The sequence below is a fragment of the Anomaloglossus baeobatrachus genome (genome assembly GCF_048569485.1).
Source record: "Anomaloglossus baeobatrachus isolate aAnoBae1 chromosome 7 unlocalized genomic scaffold, aAnoBae1.hap1 SUPER_7_unloc_3, whole genome shotgun sequence".
NCBI lineage: Eukaryota > Metazoa > Chordata > Amphibia > Anura > Aromobatidae > Anomaloglossus > Anomaloglossus baeobatrachus.
In genome coordinates this window covers 520,984-541,329 of record NW_027441817.1, presented here as the reverse complement: position 1 = coordinate 541,329, position 20,346 = coordinate 520,984, and the positions used below count along the sequence as shown (strand labels likewise).

The following is a 20,346-nucleotide window of genomic DNA, read 5'->3' as shown; positions in this document are numbered from 1 at the left end:
GCTGCAATGCCGCCCAGCGTTCATGTGATAAGCTGTAATGACGCCCAGCGCTCATGTGCTAAGCTGTAATGCCGCCCAGCGCTCATGTGCTAAGCTGTAATGCCGCCCAGCGCTCATGTGATAAGCTGTAATGCCGCCCAGCGCTCATGTGCTAAGCTGTAATGCCGCCCAGCGTTCATGTGATAAGCTGTAATGACGCCCAGCGCTCATGTGCTAAGCTGTAATGACGCCCAGCGCTCATGTGCTAAGCTGTAATGCCGCCCAGCGCTCATGTGATGCCTTCACATCAGTTCCTGCGTCCTGGTGTGCATTGCACAATCGCGCTGGGTGTACTGGCTTCAGGATCACTGTTGCGCATGCGCGGTGGGTGGAGAAAGTCCTCATAACGTATAATAACGCTAAGCATTGCAAATGTTAGAATCCTGTTATTTATGAGTGGTGCAGTGTACAGGGGCACAATCCAGGGTTTTTAATATACATTATATACCATATATAATAGTGCGCAGTGTGTATGTGCAGTGTACAGGGGCACAATCCAGGGTTATATACCGTAAATAATAGTGCGCAGTGTGTATGTGCAGTGTACAGGGGCACAATCCAGGGTTATATACCATAAATAATAGTGCGCAGTGTGTATGTGCAGTGTACAGGGGCACAATCCAGGGTTATATACCGTAAATAATAGTGCGCAGTGTGTATGTGCAGTGTACAGGGGCACAATCCAGGGTTATATACCATATATAATAGTGCGCAGTGTGTATGTGCAGTGTACAGGGGCACAATCCAGGGTTATATACCGTAAATAATAGTGCGCAGTGTGTATGTGCAGTGTACAGGGGCACAATCCAGGGTTATATACCATAAATAATAGTGCGCAGTGTGTATGTGCAGTGTACAGGGGCACAATCCAGGGTTATATACCGTAAATAATAGTGCGCAGTGTGTATGTGCAGTGTACAGGGGCACAATCCAGGGTTATATACCATAAATAATAGTGCGCAGTGTGTATGTGCAGTGTACAGGGGCACAATCCAGGGTTATATACCATAAATAATAGTGCGCAGTGTGTATGTGCAGTGTACAGGGGCACAATCCAGGGTTATATACCGTAAATAATAGTGCGCAGTGTGTATGTGCAGTGTACAGGGGCACAATCCAGGGTTATATACCGTAAATAATAGTGCGCAGTGTGTATGTGCAGTGTACAGGGGCACAATCCAGGGTTATATACCGTAAATAATAGTGCGCAGTGTGTATGTGCAGTGTACAGGGGCACAATCCAGGGTTATATACCGTAAATAATAGTGCGCAGTGTGTATGTGCAGTGTACAGGGGCACAATCCAGGGTTATATACCATATATAATAGTGCGCAGTGTGTATGTGCAGTTGAACTATGGGGTATTTTTAAAAAAAGGTTTTACAAAGCGCAAGCGTCATGGATATAGATAATTTATAGCTGCACATGCGTTAGGCGCTTGCATAGGGGTTGTGACTTACACAGCCTCATTAGGTGAGTGTCATTTCATCTACATCTCCCTATAATATCTGGTAAGGCCCTATTTGCGCTTTTTTCCTCAGCTTCTCTTGTCCTTGTGGTCCAGTCCTATAGTGGTGGGTACATACCATATTTACAAAGGGTTAAATTACCCGCTTAAATGTATTATTCTCTATGTACGGCTAAGTTTACCCCCAAAAGAAAGCAGAGACCCCCCCCAAAAAAATTGCACTTACCAGACCCCAAACAATTAGAGTTGGCAGGTGAATGGGCTCTCATATACAGATCTGCGTCGCTGTCAGGTCCGCCCGGGTTCTACAGTAGTTGGCTCCCCCTGGTGACTGGAGGCAGTAGCACTCGCGCCGCTCAGAGTGATACTTGTACCCGATCTGTTTGTGAGAGCTGCAGTGCAATTGTCACATAGAGAATTTTACAAACTTCGCTGACTGTCATAGCGTAATCGGTATCTGTTCAGTTTAGTACCAGAATCAGAGTAGTACTCGTCAGGGGCATAGCCAGACATGGGATTCAGGTATCTCCACCATCGGGAGTAACCATGAGGTTAGGGATAGCCTAGGGTCCCCTATTGTGTGGGACAGCATAGGATCCCCAGTTTCCTGCTATCCTAACAGTCGCCCTATGACAGCATTCATTGCAGCTAGAACAATGAGGGACCTGACAGCGACGCCGATCTCTGTGTGAGAGCCCATCCACCATTGGCACTTGCTAACTGTAATTGTTTGGGGTCTGATGAGTGCGTTTTTTTTTCTGGGGGGTGGATCCACTTTCTTTTGGGGGTGTCTGCTTTCTTTTGCAGGTAAAATATGAGAAGCAGTGAAAAAAAAACACATTTACCATAGTATCAAGGTATATTTATATCAGTGATTTACTGGGATATTTATCTAGTGGCAAATAGAGGACTATAAGATACTACGGACAAATCACTGCTGGACAAGTACAGGTAAGGAAGAAAACACGGTCAAATGCCCATAGCTCTCACATTATTAAACCTTTATTCAATTTTCAAAACATTACAAAGAAATCATACACACATATATATATATATATATATATATATATATACATACACATAAGAATTGGTGGATGTGCATTTAAAGGCAGTATCAAAAGACTAGGACCCATATCCCCAGAGCAAATCACTGTATCAATGTATAGAAATGTAATCTCTGATGTAGTGGTGAGAATCACCACCAGGAGTCACTGATGTCCTGTTTCTAGCCACCATAGGACCTGCCATCTACATACACACACACACACACACACACACACACACACACACACACACTTCTAGAAATCATATACAGATTGTCTGGAGGTCACAAAACATTATTAATAGTCACCTGCAATGGGGGATGAACGTCTGCGCGGAGTAGTGTGGAGGAGAGGGTTCCAGAGTCCTGCGCCTGACGCACGTTTCAGCCAAGAAAATGCCTTTGTCAAGGGGCGTGACCGTGGCATTGAGAGGGAAGGTTTTAATATGCATTATAGCCAGTCAAAATGCAGCACCCTATGGTGATGCACACATTGTTGCAACACTTCCCCGACACCCAGCTGGCCACTGCGTCACTGGTGAGGTGATCCAGGGAATCACATGATCTGGAAACACCAGACCCGTATTGATACAGGGGACCAGTGGGATGCCAGGGAACCAATGACACGCATGCGTATAGGTGCACAGCGGAGACTGCAGGTAAACACTTAGTGTGATCCTATAATATAAAGGTATATAATTGTACAGGAGACACAATGTCTATACAGCTCTGGCAAAAAGGAAGAGACCACTGCCCAATTGTCAGTTTTTCTGATTTTCTTCTTTCTATTTTTGAGTAAAATGTAAATTGTTCTTTATTCTATAATCTACTGACGACGTCTCCGAATTTCCAAGCAATACATTTTGTATTTATTTTCTGACAATGAGAAATGGGGAAAATAACAGAACAATGCATGGCTTTCACCTCAAATAATGCAAAGAAAACAAGTTCCTCATCATTTACACACAACAATATAATAATGATTTACCTCAGGAGGATTCAGGAATCAATATTTTGTGGAATAACCATGATGTGTAATCCCAGCTTTCCTGCATCTTGGCCGCTTTCCTCCAGTCTTCACACGGCTTTTGGGTGACCTTATGCCACTCTTGGTGCAGAACTGTAAGCAGTTCTTTGATGGCTTGTGATTATCCATCTTTCTGTTGATTACATTCCAGAGGTTTTCAATGAGGTTCAGGTCGGGAGATTGGGCTGGCCATGACAGTGACCTTCAAAAGAAATGGCAAATGGCAGCTGAGGTGAAGTGTACGACAAGAACAGTTCGTAACAGGCTCCTAGAGGCAGGGCACAAGTCATGTAAAGCTAGAAAAAAGCCTTTCATTAATGAGAAGCAAAAGAGAGCCAGGCTGAAGTTTTTCAAAACCATAAGGATTGGACCGTAGAGGACTGGAGTAAGGTAATCTTGTCTAATAAGTCTAATTTTTAGCTTTGCCCAACACCTGGTCATCTAATGGTTAGACGGAGACCTGGAGAGGCGACAAGCCACAGTGTCCTGCACCCACTGTGAAATTTGGTGGAGGATCGGTGATGATCTGGGGATGCTTCAGCAAGGCTGGAATTGGGCAGATTTCACTTTGGGAAGGACGTATGAATCAAGCAGCATACAAGGTTATCCTGGAAAAACAGCTGCTTCCTTCTGCTCTGGCAATGTTCCCCAACTCTGAGGACTGGTTTTTCCAGAAGGACAATGCGCCATACCACACAGCTAGGTCAATCAATGTGTGGATGAAGGACCACCACATCAAAACCCTGTCATGGCCAGCCCAATCTCCAGACCTGAACCCCATTGAAAACCTCTAGAATGTAATCAAGAGGAAGATGGATATTCACAAGCCATCAAACAAAGAAGAACTGCTTAGATTTTTGCACCAGGAGTGGCATAAAATCACCCAAAAGCCGTGTGAAGACTGGTGGAAAGCAGCCGAGACGCATGAAAGCTGGGATTAATAATCATGGATATTCCACAAAATATTGATTTCTGAATCTTCCTGAGGTAAAACATTATTATATTGTTGTGTGTAAATGATGATGGACTTGTTTTCTTGCATTATTTGAGTTGTGAAAGTACTGTGCATCCTGTGCATTCTGTGCATTGTTCTGTTATTTTCACCATTCCTCATTGTCAGAAAATAAGTACAACATTTATTGCTTGGAAATTCAGAGACGTCGTCAGTAGATTATAGAATAAAAGAATAATTTACATTTTACTCAAAAATATAAAGAGGAAAATCAGAAAAACTGAACATTTTGCAGCGGTCTCTGAATGTTTGCCAGAGCTGTATATTTGTTAGTTAGAACAGACCATAATATATATAGTAATGTGTATATAACAAGTATCCCTACATTATAGATAGATGAATTGACAGAGAACCTATGGAGACTGTTTTCTGATCCCTGCCAGATCAGGAATATATCATCGATGTATCGTGCCCAGAATAGGACATAGTTCATCGACAACTCCCGATCTGACAAGAGGTCCTTCTCCCACAGCATATGATGGGGCAAAGGATACCCCCATTGCAGTGCCCTGGAGATGCAGGTAAAAGGACCCCTTGAAAATAAAAAAAATTATGGGTTAAAGAAAGCTCAGTAGACGCAATACTAATTCACTAACCGCAGGTGGACTGCTGGTTGTGTTGACAAAATGTTTGTGGCGCAGAGACCATCACCATGTATAATATTGGTGTACAGGGTCTCGTCCCCTGTCAGCAATAGTGTGTCACTGCCCACATGCAAGCCATCCACCTAATAAGCTCCTGTCTGCCTGTACGAATGGAGATTTATGTTCCCTTTAGATGCCGTGATAACGTCATGTCTGTGAAAGATATTTATATATTTAGATTAGATTTTTGGGGGGGGATATAAATTTCATTCTCTCTCAATTGATCTATATATAATGTAGGGATACTTGTTATATACACATTACTATATATTATGGTCTGTTCTAACTACTCGATATATAGACATTTATGTGTCTCCTGCACAATTACACACCTTTACATCATGGGATCGCACTGTTTGCCCGCAATCTCCGCTGTGCACCTGATCGTTTATGGACCACCAACTATGGCTTATTTTTAGAGTACGTCTTATATTTTAAGTCCAAAGGGAAGAAAAGAGAAAAAAATCCTGTGGTCCATTCTTCTGATGTTTTCTCTTTTCTTCCTTTTGGACTCTCATTGGTGGTTGCCAGCCACCAGTCCCGGTCTGTGGTTCCATTTCCAGGAGTGGTCAGCCTACCATTTCCCCTTTATTTGACTGATATTTTAAGCATACTCAAAAAAAGCCCCCCAAATCCTACTAGAGCTTATTTTCAGGGTAGGTCTTTTTTAGGGGGAAACAGGTTCTGTAGATAATAGATAGATAATAGATTAATAGATAAATTGTTCCTATCTTAGGAGAGGACGGCTAGCTTTTGCAAAAATCTCTTCTTTAATGTCGGATTCCCTAGGATTAAGGTTAGCGCTTCCACAGATGGATATGTCAGAATGGTCAGCTTAAAGAGGACACTAAAGATGTCCTTGGGTCTGAATAAGGCCAGGTTGAAGGAGGAGGCAATGTTGCCAGTAATGGCCATCTGTAGGACCGTGTTCAGGATCACTTGAAGGACCATGGACCTGATCGCTCGGACATGGCCACTGACACGAGGAGAATAACTGACGTTGGACTCACTTGTTTTGATCCTCCACACGTGTCTTATGAGATATATTACACTGAGCCCGATACAGACGAGAGTACTAATGAATGGGAGAACACAGCCGAGAAGGATGTTCAGTGTCAGGCAATAGTAGTTTACCTCTGGACTTGTGGAATTAGTCGTGCTGTCGATAACCAAGGTTACTGTACAACAAACTGGAAAACTGACAACAAAGACCCAAATTAATGAGGCAGAGATGATTTGTGTTATAGAAGAGGAAAACTGGACCTTCACCCAATTCGTCAAAGGAGTGGAGAAGTTGGAGAGCTTCAGACAGTATTGGATGGAGAGCCAGGCTGTGTTCCAGAAGAAGAAGTAGCTCATACAGAAGAAGAACACAGATAAATACAAATAGATGATCCCGATGTGTGGAAGTCTAGAAAACACAGAAAACATTAGATTGATGAAAACGGAGAACCACTGGAGGACCAGGTCAGTGAGAGCCGTGGACAGGACGATCTGCTCACAGGTAGTCAGGCGTTGTTTCTTTCTTGAGTGAGTAACATACATGGAGGCAATGAAGGAGTTCAGAGCGGTTCCTGGAATTAACATAACGATGGTGATGAGAATATGTAATATCTCCAGAAATGGCATTCTGCCCTTTCACGTTCTGCCACGGCCGGAGGTGAAAGGAGCTGTGGATGAGGTCTGCCCTGGCTTGATGTGACAGGAGCTGTGAACACGGTCTACTCCGGTCTGAGGTGAGAGAAGATGTGGACACAGTTTGTCCTGGCCTGACTTGAGAGAAGCTGTGGACACGGTCTGTCTCGGCCTGAGGTGAGAGAAGCTTTGGACACGGTCTGCCCCAGCCTGAAGTGAGAGGAGCTGTAGACACGATCTACTCTGGTCTGAGGTGAGAGGAGCTGTGAACACGATCTGCCCCGGTCTGAAGTGAGAGGAGCTGTGGACAAGGTTGGTCCCAGCCTGAGGTGAGAGGAGCTGTGGACACTGTTTGTCCCGGCCTGAGGGAAGAGGACCTGTAGACACTGTTTGTCCCGGCCTGAGGTGAGAAGAGCTGTGGACACGGTCTGTCCCGAACTAAGGTGAGAAGAGCTGTGGACACAGTCTTAGGTGAGAGGAGCTCCGAGCTGTATACACGGTTTGTCCCAGCCTGAAGTGAGAGGAGCTGTGGACACGATCTGCCTCGACCTGAGGTGAGAGTAGCTATGACACGGTTTGCCCCGGCCTGAGGTGAGAGTAGCTATGACACGGTCTGTCCTGGCCTGAGGTGATAGGAGCTGTGGACACCTGTGTTGTGATGGAACAGATCATAACGATTAATGGTGTACAGCAATGAGGATGGATCGGGTAAGCGATGCAAATGTGAGACGTATCTGATTACTGCTGCATGACAAGAGCTGTGACGCCTCACCATCACATATCACATGGAAGAAAGGGACAGGGATTCTTCACAGAATACAAAGAGATTCATTAATTACTGGAGCTGGAAGACAAAAAAGGGTAAATGTTGACATATTGTACCCCATCCAGACAATTCAGAAGGTGGCGCAGAACGAAGACTGAAAGCAGATATTGTCTGCTTCCAGGGGCATTACTAGAGTCTGAGAGGATCAGAGGGACATCCCCAAAGCGAATGTCTGCACCCGTCCCCCTACATAATATATATTTGTACTGTTGCGGTCAGAAATTTTTGGCCAGTGAACAAATCTTCATGATTTCAGCTCTGCAGGTCTTTATTTTTTACTAGCTGTACTACCCGGCTTCGCCCGGGTTAATAACTGCTGTTAACAAAATAGAATGTATTAACAAAAATGTATTCTGCACACAAACACCACAAAACAAATAGATATAAATGTAATTATAATGTCTGTCTCCCCCTCTGTATATATCTCTCTGTCTCTCTCTCTATCTCTTTGTCTGTCTGTCTCTTTCCCTGTCTGTCTCCAACTGTCTCTGTCTCTTTCTCCGTCTGTCTCAATCTCTTTCCCTTTCTGTCTATCTCTTTCCCTGTCTGTATATCTCTGTCACTTTCCCTGTCTGTCTCTTTCCCTCTCTTTCCCTGTCTGTCTCTTTCCCTGTGTCTGTCTCTTTAACTGTCTTTGTCTCCCTTTTACTCTGTCTGTCTCTTTCCCTCTCTTTCCCTGTCTGTCTCTTTCCCTATGTCTGTCTCTTTGTCCGTCTCTTTACCTGTCTTTGTCTGTCTCTTACCCTGTCTGTCTCTTTCCCTTTCTTACCCTGTCTGTTTCCCTGTGTCTGTCTCCGTCTCTTTGTCTGTGTTTGTCTCTTTACCTGTCTGTGTCTGTCTCTTAACCTGTCTCTCTCTTTCCCTCTCTTTCCCTGTCAGTCTGCCTCTTTGTCTGTCAATAACGAATAACGTTTGGAACACCATTCTAAGTCTGAACTGGGTGCAAAAAAACTAAAAAAACATCACTATGGGGAGATAAGGTATGCACACCAGTGACTATGTAAGGGGAATACATGGAATAGCAGAAACTGCTGTGTGAATACTGACTTGAAAAATCCAATAGCTATATGTAAGAGTGAGAATGTGAAAAATGGAATCTGCATTACTGCCATGAACATATGAATCAAGAGAAATTTAGCTACTGAATTGATCAATGCAATAGAGCCCCAACACTACGCCAAAGTATTTCTCTACGTTGGGGTCCCGAGCTAGTGTGTGTCCTCTCATGCAGTTAAAAAACTTACCGTGTATGGGAAGCTGAGACCCAGGCTATTTGATTCATATGTTCATGGCAGTAATGCAGATTCCATTTTTCACATTTTCACTCTTCATATAGCTATTGGATTTTTCAAGTCAGTATTCACACAGCAGTTTCTGCTATTCCATGTATTCCCCTTACATAGTCACTGGTGTGCATACCTTATCTCCCCATAGTGATGTTTTTTTAGGTTTTTTGCACCCAGTTCAGACTTAGAATGGTGTTCCAAACGTTATTCATTATTGTTAGTAGTTTTTCGTTTGTGAACCCTCCCCACGCACACCTATTGCCAATCCATATCATACGCATAAATAGCCTGGGTCTCAGCTTCCCATACACGGTAAGTTTTTTAACTGCATGAGAGGACACACACAAGCTAGGGACCCCAACGTAGAGAAATACTTTGGCGTAGTGTTGGGGCTCTATTGCATTGATCAATTCAGTAGCTAAATTTCTCTTGATTCATATGTTCATGGCAGTAATGCAGATTTCCTTTTTCACATTTTCACTCTTCATATAGCTATTGGATTTTTCAAGTCAGTATTCACACAGCAGTTTCTGCTATTCCATGTATTCCCCTTACATAGTCACTGGTGTGCATACCTTATCTCCCCATTGCCTCTTTGTCTGTGTCTGTCTCTTACGCTGTCTGTGTCTGCCTCTTTCCCTGTCTGTGTCTGTCTCTTTCCCTGGCTGCATTGTGACATGCCAACATTCCATTTAAGGGCGTGGCTGCGCATTCTTCTGAAGTTCTGGCTGCACTGTGGCTCCCAGCTCCATTCGCTTTAATGAGGCAGGTTTTTTGGTGAATAACTGTAAAGCGCGGGGTTAAAATTTCCCCTCAAAACAAAGCCTATGACGCTCTTGGGGTCCAAAAGTGTGAGTGTGCAAAATTCTGTGGCTGTAGCTGCGACGGTGCAGATACCAATCCCGGACACACACACACACACACACACACACATATATATATATACACATACACACACACACACACACACACACACACACACATATATATATATATATATATATACACACATACACACACACACACACACACACACACATATATATATATACACATACACACACACACACACACACACATATATATATATATATATATACACACATACACACACACACACACACACACACATTCAGCTTTATATATTAGATTTAAAATGAAACAACTGAGATGCAATTGAAGTGGAGACTTCAGGTCTGATTATAAGAGTAAACCAAGAATCTCCCGTGAAACGTGTAAGAATTGCAGCCATTTCTCTACAAAGTCTCCTCATTTCAGGGCTCAGAAGTAACTGGAGAAAGTGACTTTCCCATAAATAAAATGGCGATTTTAACCTTTTGTAGAGAATCCTTTGCAGCAACAACTGAAGTCTCCTTCGTCTTCGTGGACTTCGTGGACTCTCCCAGATTAAAGTGAAAAACCTGTAAAATGTATTAAACATTCAGTCTTAGTGCATCAGACGTTTTGGCCCAGAACATGGCCTTTGTCAATGACCAACAAATGAGTTAAGCGGCTTTCACACTAAGTTTTTTTTTAGGCTGGTTTCACACTACGTCTTTTTAACATCCGTTAAAAACGTTTTTTTAACGGAAGTACGGATCCTGTGCAAATCCGTTTTCACTGCAATGCATTTTCAATGGACTCGCGTCCACCTGCGTTTGCATGCGTTTGCGTCCGTTAGACGCAGGATCCGTCCTTTTGCGTTATTTTGACATGTTTCAAAAACGCAACATGTAGCGTTTTTGAGCTCCGTCGGAATACTTCAAATTGCTGGATCCTGACTATAACGCACGCAAACCCGGTTGAACGCTGCATGCTGATAGACAGGATCCTGCTTTTATACTGAGCATGCCCAGAACCAGTCTTGGGTCTCTCTCTCTCTCTCTCTCTCTCTCCTCCCAGTCTAGTTCCCCTCACTCCCGATCACATGACTCCAGTGCAGGATCCTGCAAAATAACATATGCGTTTGCATACGTTATTTGCTATAAAAGCGGGATCCGTACTTCCGCTAAAAAAACGTTTTCAGCGGATGTTAAAAAGACGTAGTGTGAAACCAGCCTAACATGCGTCATGAACGTTTTTTGCTGTAAAAGTGGATCCTGTTTTACAAACAAAAACGCATGTGTTATTTTGCAGGATCCTGTCACTTGAAGTTTATGGGCGGGCATTGGAGTCATGTGATTGGGAGTGAGGGGAACTAAACACGAGAGACTGGGAGCCGGCATCTGACAGCTATGGAGGCTCGTAACCAAGGTAAACATCGGGTAACTAAGCGAAGCGCTTTGCTTGTGCTTGGCTACCCGATATTTACCTTGGTTACGAGCCTCCGCAGCTGCTAGGAGCCGGGCTGCCTGCTCCCTGCACACGTAACCAAGGTAAACATCGGGTAACTAAGCGAAGCGCTTTGCTTGGTTACCCGATATTTACTTTGCTTACGAGCGTCCGCCGCTCTCAGGCACGGGAGAGAGGAGAGAGAGGGGGGGAGAGAGAGAGAGAGGGAGGGAGGGGGAGAGAGGGAGGGGGAGAGAGGGACTGATCACCCGAGGCTGGTTTCTGGGCATGCTCAATAGAGCAAGCAGGATCCTGTCTATCAGCATGCCAGCGTTCACATGCGTTTGCGTGCAGTATAGTCAGGATCCAGCAATTTGCAGTATTTGGACGCAGCTCAAAACGCTACAAGTAGAGTTTTTGAAAAAAGTAAAAAAAACTGCAAGTCGCTGGATCCTTACTATAACGCACGCAAATGCATATGAACGCATGTTGACGCGAGTCCTTTGCAAATGCATTGAAATGAAAACGCATTTGTACTGGATCCGTTTTTGCGTTAAAAAAAACGTTCACGACGCATGTTAAAAAAACATAGTGTGAAAGCCGCCTTATACCTTCAAACCATAGAAATTCCTTGAGTAGGGAACACGTGGCCAAGGACGTCTCTATTGCTGGTCTCCTGCGGTGTGAAGTTTTATCGCCTTAACTGCGGTGACTTCAGTTGTTTCTTTTTTGTTTGCTTGTGGTGACCCCTCTGTATTTGCTTCTTGTGGTGACCCCTCTGTATTTGCTCCTTGTGGTGACCCCTCTGTATTTGCTCCTTGTGGTGACTCCTCTGTATTTGCACCTTGTGGTGACCCCTCTGTATTTGCTCCTTGTGGTGACCCCTCTGTATTTGCTCCTTGTGGTGACCCCTCTGTATTTGCTCCTTGTGGTGACTCCTCTGTATTTGCACCTTGTGGTGACCCCTCTGTATTTGCTCCTTGTGGTGACTCCTCTGTATTTGCCCCTTGTGGTGACCCCTCTGTATTTGCCCCTTGTGGTGACCCCTCTGTATTTGCTCCTTGTGGTGACTCCTCTGTATTTGCACCTTGAGGTGACTCCTCTGTATTTGCTCCTTGTGGTGACTCCTCTGTATTTGCTCCTTGTGGTGACCCCTCTGTATTTGCTCCTTGTGGTGACTCCTCTGTATTTGCACCTTGTGGTGACCCCTCTGTATTTGCTCCTTGTGGTGACCCCTCTGTATTTGCTCCTTGTGGTGACCCCTCTGTATTTGCTCCTTGTGGTGACCCCTCTGTATTTGCTCCTTGTGGTGACTCCTCTGTATTTGCTCCTTGTGGTGACTCCTCTGTATATGCTCCTTGTAGTGACTCCTCTGTATTTCCTCCTTGTGGGGACTCCTCTGTATTTGCTCCTTGTGGTGACTCCTCTGTATTTGCACCTTGTGGTGACCCCTCTGTATTTGCTCCTTGTGGTGACCCCTCTGTATTTGCTCCTTGTGGTGACTCCTCTGTATTTGCTCCTTGTGGTGACCCCTCTGTATTTGCTCCTTGTGGTGACTCCTCTGTATTTGCACCTTGAGGTGACTCCTCTGTATTTGCTCCTTGTGGTGACCCCTCTGTATTTGCTCCTTGTGGTGACTCCTCTGTATTTGCACCTTGTGGTGACCCCTCTGTATTTGCTCCTTGTGGTGACCCCTCTGTATTTGCTCCTTGTGGTGACTCCTCTGTATTTGCTCCTTGTGGTGACCCCTCTGTATTTGCACCTTGTGGTGACTCCTCTGTAATTGCACCTTGTGGTGACTCTTTGTATTTGCACCTTGTGGTGACTCCTCTGTATTTGCTCCTTGTGGTGACTCCTCTGTATTTGCACCTTGTGGTGACCCCTCTGTATTTGCTCCTTGTGGTGACCCCTCTGTATTTGCTCCTTGTGGTGACCCCTCTGTATTTGCTCCTTGTGGTGACCCCTCTGTATTTGCTCCTTGTGGTGACCCCTCTGTATTTGCTCCTTGTGGTGACCCCTCTGTATTTGCCCCTTGTGGTGACCCCTCTGTATTTGCTCCTTGTGGTGACTCCTCTGTATTTGCACCTTGAGGTGACTCCTCTGTATTTGCTCCTTGTGGTGACTCCTCTGTATTTGCTCCTTGTGGTGACCCCTCTGTATTTGCTCCTTGTGGTGACTCCTCTGTATTTGCTCCTTGTGGTGACTCCTCTGTATTTGCTCCTTGTGGTGTCTCCTCTGTATTTGCTCCTTGTGGTGACTCCTCTGTATTTGCTCCTTGTGGTGACTCCTCTGTATTTGCTCCTTGTGGTGACTCTTCTGTATTTGCACCTTGTGGTGACCCCTCTGTATTTGCTTCTTGTGGTGACTCCTCTGTATTTGCCCCTTGTGGTGACTCCTCTGTATTTGCCCCTTGTGGTGACTCCTCTGTATTTGCTCCTTGTGGTGACTCCTCTGTATTTGCTCCTTGTGGTGACTCCTCTGTATTTGCTCCTTGTGGTGACTCCTCTGTATTTGCACCTTGAGGTGACTCCTCTGTATTTGCACCTTGAGGTGACTCCTCTGTATTTGCTCCTTGTGGTGACCCCTCTGTATTTCCTCCTTGTGGTGACCCCTCTGTATTTTCTCCTTGTGGTGACCCCTCTGTATTTGCTCCTTGTGGTGACTCCTCTGTATTTGCTCCTTGTGGTGACTCCTCTGTATTTGCTCCTTGTGGTGACTCCTCTGTATTTGCTCCTTGTGGTGACTCCTCTGTATTTGCTCCTTGTGGTGACTCCTCTGTATTTGCACCTTGTGGTGACTCCTCTGTATTTGCTCCTTGTGGTGACTCCTCTGTATTTGCTCCTTGTGGTGACCCCTCTGTATTTGCACCTTGTGGTGACTCCTCTGTATTTGCTCCTTGTGGTGACTCCTCTGTATTTGCCCCTTGTGGTGACTCCTCTGTATTTGCACCTTGTGGTGACTCCTCTGTATTTGCTCCTTGTGGTGACTCCTGTATTTGCTCCTTGTGGTGACTCCTCTGTATTTGCTCCTTGTGGTGACTCCTCTGTATTTGCTCCTTGTGGTGACCCCTCTGTATTTGCTCCTTGTGGTGACTCCTCTGTATTTGCTCCTTGTGGTGACTCCTCTGTATTTGCCCCTTGTGGTGACTCCTCTGTATTTGCTCCTTGTGGTGACTCCTCTGTATTTGCTCCTTGTGGTGACTCCTCTGTATTTGCTCCTTGTGGTGTCTCCTCTGTATTTGCTTCTTGTGGTGACTCCTCTGTATTTGCTCCTTGTGGTGACTCCTCTGTATTTGCTCCTTGTGGTGACTCCTCTGTATTTGCTCCTTGTGGTGACTCCTCTGTATTTGCTCCTTGTGGTGTCTCCTCTGTATTTGCTTCTTGTGGTGACTCCTCTGTATTTGCTCCTTGTGGTGACTCCTCTGTATTTGCTCCTTGTGGGGACTCCTCTGTATTTGCTCCTTGTGGTGTCTCCTCTGTATTTGCTCCTTGTGGTGACTCCTCTGTATTTGCTCCTTGTGGTGACCCCTCTGTATTTGCTCCTTGTGGTGACTCCTCTGTATTTGCTCCTTGTGGTGACTCCTCTGTATTTGCTCCTTGTGGTGACTCCTCTGTATTTGCTCCTTGTGGTGACTCCTCTGTATTTGCTCCTTGTGGGGACTCCTCTGTATTTGCTCCTTGTGGTGTCTCCTCTGTATTTGCTCCTTGTGGTGACTCCTCTGTATTTGCTCCTTGTGGTGACCCCTTGGCATTTGGTCTCATGACATCTTCTCTTTATGGTGGGCTTAGATCCTGATGCACTGACTTCCTGGAGAGAGGTCCTCACTTGGAGGATGTTGTGAATGGCTTTCTTCAAAATGGAAAGGATTCTGCAATGATTCATCACTGGTGTCTTCATAGGACGTCCATTTTGATACAGGTATTCAGTTGCCATTAAAAGGTATCAACCACTGAGGACTTCAGTTCTTTTAAACAGTTTTTTAGGACGTCCAGTCATTTGTCAGTTCCCAGCTCACCAGTGCGTTTTAGCTTGACCTCAGCACTGTTTATAACCTGCTGACAGGACCTCCTTAGCTTGTTTTCCCCCTGTAAATATCGCTCATTTAAACGACACCGCCAGGGTCACGGAGTCAGGCCCAGCCGCCGTAACCTCCCAAAGCAGAACCGCGGCCCGGTTCCGAGCGCCCCCCCACCAACGGCCCTGGTGGGCAAGTCATAAAGACACCACTGGATTGATTTGATTCCAGGCTGGTGGCACATGACATCTATATTGGATATCGTATATATGAAGCGATGGAGCAAGGGCCTTCCACTCTGCAGAGAAAGTCACGGGATCAGACAGACTAAAGCGGGCTTTACACGCAGCAATGTACCTTACGATGTGTCGGCGGGGTCACGTCGTAAGTGACGCACATCCGGCATTGTAGGGTACATTGCAGTGTGTGACAGCTACATGCGATTGAACGGTAAAACGTTCCTCGCACGCACGTCGTTCATTCCTGAGGAATTGAACGTCAGGTTGTTCATCGTACCCGGGATAGCGCACATCGCTGTGTGTGACACCGTGGGAACGATGAACAGATCTTACCTGCGTCCTGCGGCTCCTGGCCGGCAAGGCGGAAGGAAGGAGGTGGGCGGGATGTTTACGTCCTGCTCATCTCCGCCCCTCCGCTTCTATTGGCCGGCTGCCGCGTGATGTCGATGTCACAACGAACGTCCCTCCCACTCCAGGAAGTGGACGTCCGCCGCCCACATCGAGGTCGTATGGACGGGTAAGTGCGTGTGACGGGGGTTACTCGTATGTGCGGCACATTCAACAAATTGACCGTGCCGCACATACGATGGGGGCGGGTCACATCGCATACGATATCGTATGCGGAATCGTAACATGTAAAGCAGGCTTTAACGAGTAAACCAAGAAAGAAGTTTATTTATCAGGGTAACAAATGTAAGCTGCAGAGCAGTGGTGGGATAGGGGCAAAAGGGACAACTCCAGATACAACAGTATATATTATAGCTAGGGCGGCCCAGGTCGCCACAACTAGTACAGTAAGCAATACAAGTTCAAATAGCAATATATGCACATATACAACATTAATCAATCCTACTCTATCCACTAACCTGGCTGGCCTCCTCTAAAGGAACTGTGCGGATACTGCACTCTCACTATGGAGGCCTGTACTGGTTCCCTCACTGCCATACCCGGGTACTCATTCCCGGCTCTGTCCGCAGGACTGGTCCGCTCTGGGGCTTGTCGGTATGGTGGGGCGCACTTCACTCCAGGAGGGCGAAGCAGGATTTCGTTTCCCCAATTTGCTCTACAGCTGGGCTCCTCAGGCAAGGAACTCTGCAGGCCGGATACCGACTCTCCTATATCTCCATTCCTCAGCACGTCCTGGAATCCACACTGTGCCACTTCCCGCTTCTCTCCCACTTCTCACCGATCTGACTAAGTCAGCTCCAGCAGCCGGGGGAGATCTGGGCCATACCACTATGCTCTGCTTGTGAGCCAATCTATTAAAGCCACAGTACAACACAATGTGAAAGTCACAGTGAAGTAACATCCTTAGTAGGGGCCGCACTCCCCTATATATATATATATATATATATATATATATATATATATATATATATATATATATATAAAGAGAAACGTCTCCAATCCGACAGCGCTGATGGATCCGAGACTATGTCTGTTGGAACCACAGGGAGGTAATTATAAAACTTTGCTCTATGGAAATTAAAAACATTGCTTTCAGCGTCAGGGACACAAATCTTACATAGTCAAAGAGGAGACAAAGCCACCGCTCTGAGGAACATGGATGAGACAGACATGCAACATGAGAAGGCCAAGCCACCATCCACATCGCGATTACACGTTATTACCACCAAACCATGGACATTATAAAAGTCTCTGGAATGTTTCTGTTTCAGCCTCTTGTCCCACTATCTCCATGTGGTTCCATCTATGGTCTGGAGCTGATTGGTATCTTGGTGGCTTCACTCCACAAGGTGTAAAGTGTTATTCTTTTGAGGAGGTGCATTGTCTAAAGAATCTTCTATGTAATTTGGAATTTCCCAGGATTAAAGTGAAAGCCTGGGCAGTGGGATAGAGCAGGAGGGCGATCCAGAAAATGATATTACTAACATAACTAAAGTCAAATGATGAGAGGAACATGCCCGCCACTGACGGGAAGATGAAGCTGTTGAGTAGAAGCTGTAAGATCATTGTCCTGGAAGCTCGGACGTATCCCTGGAGGTGAGGGGATGTGATGGAGTGGGAAGCATTGCGCCTCATCCTCCACATGTGCCTCAAGAGAGACCCCACAGTGATCTGAATGCAGATGACATTCATGATAAATGGGAGGTAGCAGCCAAGACCAACATTGAAGTAAATGTACTGAAAATTCATCAGGAAGAAACACGTTTTCGCACTGGTCCCATTCTGAGGTTTTCTGAACGACATTGTCCAAATAAATGGCAGATTGATGAAGACTAATCCCACCAGCGTAGCTACGAGCACGTGGATGACAGCCGAGGACAACTTCTTCCTGAACTGAGATATGAGGTCATGTGTTGGGTTGACCACTTTCAGGCAATAGTACAACGACAGCCAAGCCGTGTGCCAAAAATTGCCATAAATAAAAACATAGCCAAAAATAAGTTGATAAATATAATTATTAACCTGGTTACATCTCAGAAAAAGGAACAATGAAGTGTCATAACAAAGGTAACATTGGAGGGTGATGTTGTTGAGGGCCATGAAGAGGAACATTCGATCACACACACTGAAGCGCTCCTTCATTCTCCAGTCTCTGAAGTACATAGTGACTACGGAAGAGTTTAGGAAGACTCCGGAGAGCCATGAGATGACGTCAAGCACCAACTGGTACATGGAGTCCATGTTCACACTCACAGGTGCTGTTCTGATTTGCCTACTTCTATGCAGAGCGAAGCACAGGAGCTCCACAATGTGCAACCACACTGATCGGAGGATGGGGAAGAGTTACCACCACGAGACCAATGGAAATCTGTGCAAATCTGTGCAACGTCTGAAACTGACGGGAAGAAGGCCGCCTTTCATTAATTTACTAAGCAAATGTTCCTGCCGCCAGCTGCCGGGTTTTACTGCTCAGGATGTTTTGTATAATTTTTGCTTCTTCACTGCTGAATAAGAAATAAAAACAGTAACAGGGATAGGAAGAAAGGAGAAGCCTTAATAAGGGACCATAGAGGAGAAAGGTTAGGGTTACGCGGTGACGCGGACCCGTCACACTACTTACCTGCCTAGCGACGTCGCTGTGACCGGCGAACCGCCTCCTTTCTAAGGGGGCGGTTAGCTCGGCGTCACAGCAACGTCACTAAGCGGCCACCCAATCGAAGCGGAGGGGCGGAGATGAGTGGGACGTAACATCCCGCCCACCTCCTTCCTTCTGCATTGTCGGCGGCCACAGGTAAGGTGAGGTTCCTCGTTCCTGCGGTGTCACACATAACGATGTGTGGTGCCGCAGGAATGACGAGCTACATCGTACCTGCAGCACCAATGATAATTGGGAATAGGGGGGGCATGTCACTGATTAGCGATTTTGCACGTGTTTGCGACGATTTTCAATCGCACGTAGGTGTCACACGCAACGACATCGCTAGCGCGGCCGGATGTGCGTCATGAATTCCGTGACCCCAATGACATCGCTTTAGCGTGTAAAGCGGCCTTAAGTTGTTACCAAACTGTCTCTTAATTGCAGGAATCTAAAGCTGGAGAGCAGACAGGCTGGTGTGTGTGTGTGGATGGACACATGATGGATGGATAGATTGATAGATACACACACACACACGTGTTACACTCATGGCTTTGAATTATGATATTGCCAGAATACAATATGATTATATTTGAATAACTGTTGATTTTTTTTTTTGTTAAAGAAGATGTCCCCTGTAAATAAGCCTCCCGCGATCTTTCAGAGCAAAAAAATAATATAAGAGCCTGTCTTATTTTCGGGGACACACGGGTATATTTCTTACTGCATACTGTTTGAGGCAGAGTAATCTACTGTACTACTACAGCTATTCCTAAGGATAGCGGCTAAATGGTGACTAAAAAGAAGCTCTCATTGTCTCTGTTTGGCTCATGCTGTTAGGATCACCTGGTGAGGTGGAACCTCCAAGCCTAAGGACACAGGCGTTGGTGAAGAAGACGGGTGAGACATGCATGGATAGCTGAGGGATTGGAGATCACAGGCAGATAGGAAAATGTCCTGAAGACCACAGACAGGTGGGTGTGGTATTATATTGGAAATTGCTGGCAAGCAGTAGACATACAGAAGACCACCAAGAGGTGGGTGTGATATTGGAAACCGCTCACAGGCAGTAGATGTCCAGAAGACCAAAGACAAGTGGGTCTGATATTGGAAATGGCTAGCAGGCAGGAGACATCCTGAAGACCACAGACAGGTGGGTGTGATATTGGAAATGGCTGGCAGGCAGGAGACATCCTGAAGACCACAGACAGGTGGGTGTGATATTGGAAATGGCTGGAATGCAGGAGACATCCTGAAGACCACAGACAGGTGGGTGTGATATTGGAAATGGCTGGCAGGCAGGAGACATCCTGAAGACCACAGACAGGTAGGTATGATATTGGAAATGGCTGTCAGGCAGGAGACATCCTGAAGACGACAGACAGGTGGGTGTGATATTGGAAATGGCTGGCAGGCAGGAGATGTCCTGAAGACCACAGACAGGTGGGTGTGATATTGGAAATGGCTGGCAGGCAGGAGACATCCTGAAGACGACAGACAGGTGGGTGTGATATTGGAAATGGCTGGAATGCAGGAGACATCCTGAAGACCACAGACAGGTGGGTGTGATATTGGAAATGGCTGTCAGGCAGGAGACATCCTGAAGACGACAGACAGGTGGGTGTGATATTGGAAATGGCTGGCAGGCAGGAGATGTCCTGAAGACCACAGACAGGTGGGTGCGATATTGGAAATGGCTGGCAGGCAGGACACGTCCAGGAGACCACAGACAAGTGGGTGTGATATTGGAAATGGCTGGCAGGCAGGAGACATCCTGAAGACCACAGACAGGTAGGTGTG

The 20,346-nt window shown here is 46.0% G+C and overlaps 2 protein-coding genes across 2 annotated transcripts; both read right to left on the bottom strand.

Annotated features, from left to right (window-relative positions):
• Positions 1 to 5,963: 5,963 nt before the first annotated feature.
• On the bottom strand, positions 5,964 to 6,860 carry LOC142259425 (taste receptor type 2 member 140-like). Its single transcript, XM_075331837.1, has one exon. It carries the CDS (start codon positions 6,858 to 6,860, stop codon positions 5,964 to 5,966), a length of 897 nt encoding a protein of 298 aa, XP_075187952.1.
• Positions 6,861 to 17,270: 10,410 nt separating this feature from the next.
• On the bottom strand, positions 17,271 to 18,152 carry LOC142259424 (taste receptor type 2 member 40-like). Its single transcript, XM_075331836.1, has one exon. It carries the CDS (start codon positions 18,150 to 18,152, stop codon positions 17,271 to 17,273), a length of 882 nt encoding a protein of 293 aa, XP_075187951.1.
• Between the last annotated feature and the right edge of the window lie 2,194 nt (positions 18,153 to 20,346).

Coding starts and splice junctions, on each gene's coding strand:
- LOC142259425 (XM_075331837.1), bottom strand. CDS start 6,860: ATGCCATTTCTGGAGATATTACATATTCTCATCACCATCGTTATGTTA.
- LOC142259424 (XM_075331836.1), bottom strand. CDS start 18,152: ATGGACTCCATGTACCAGTTGGTGCTTGACGTCATCTCATGGCTCTCC.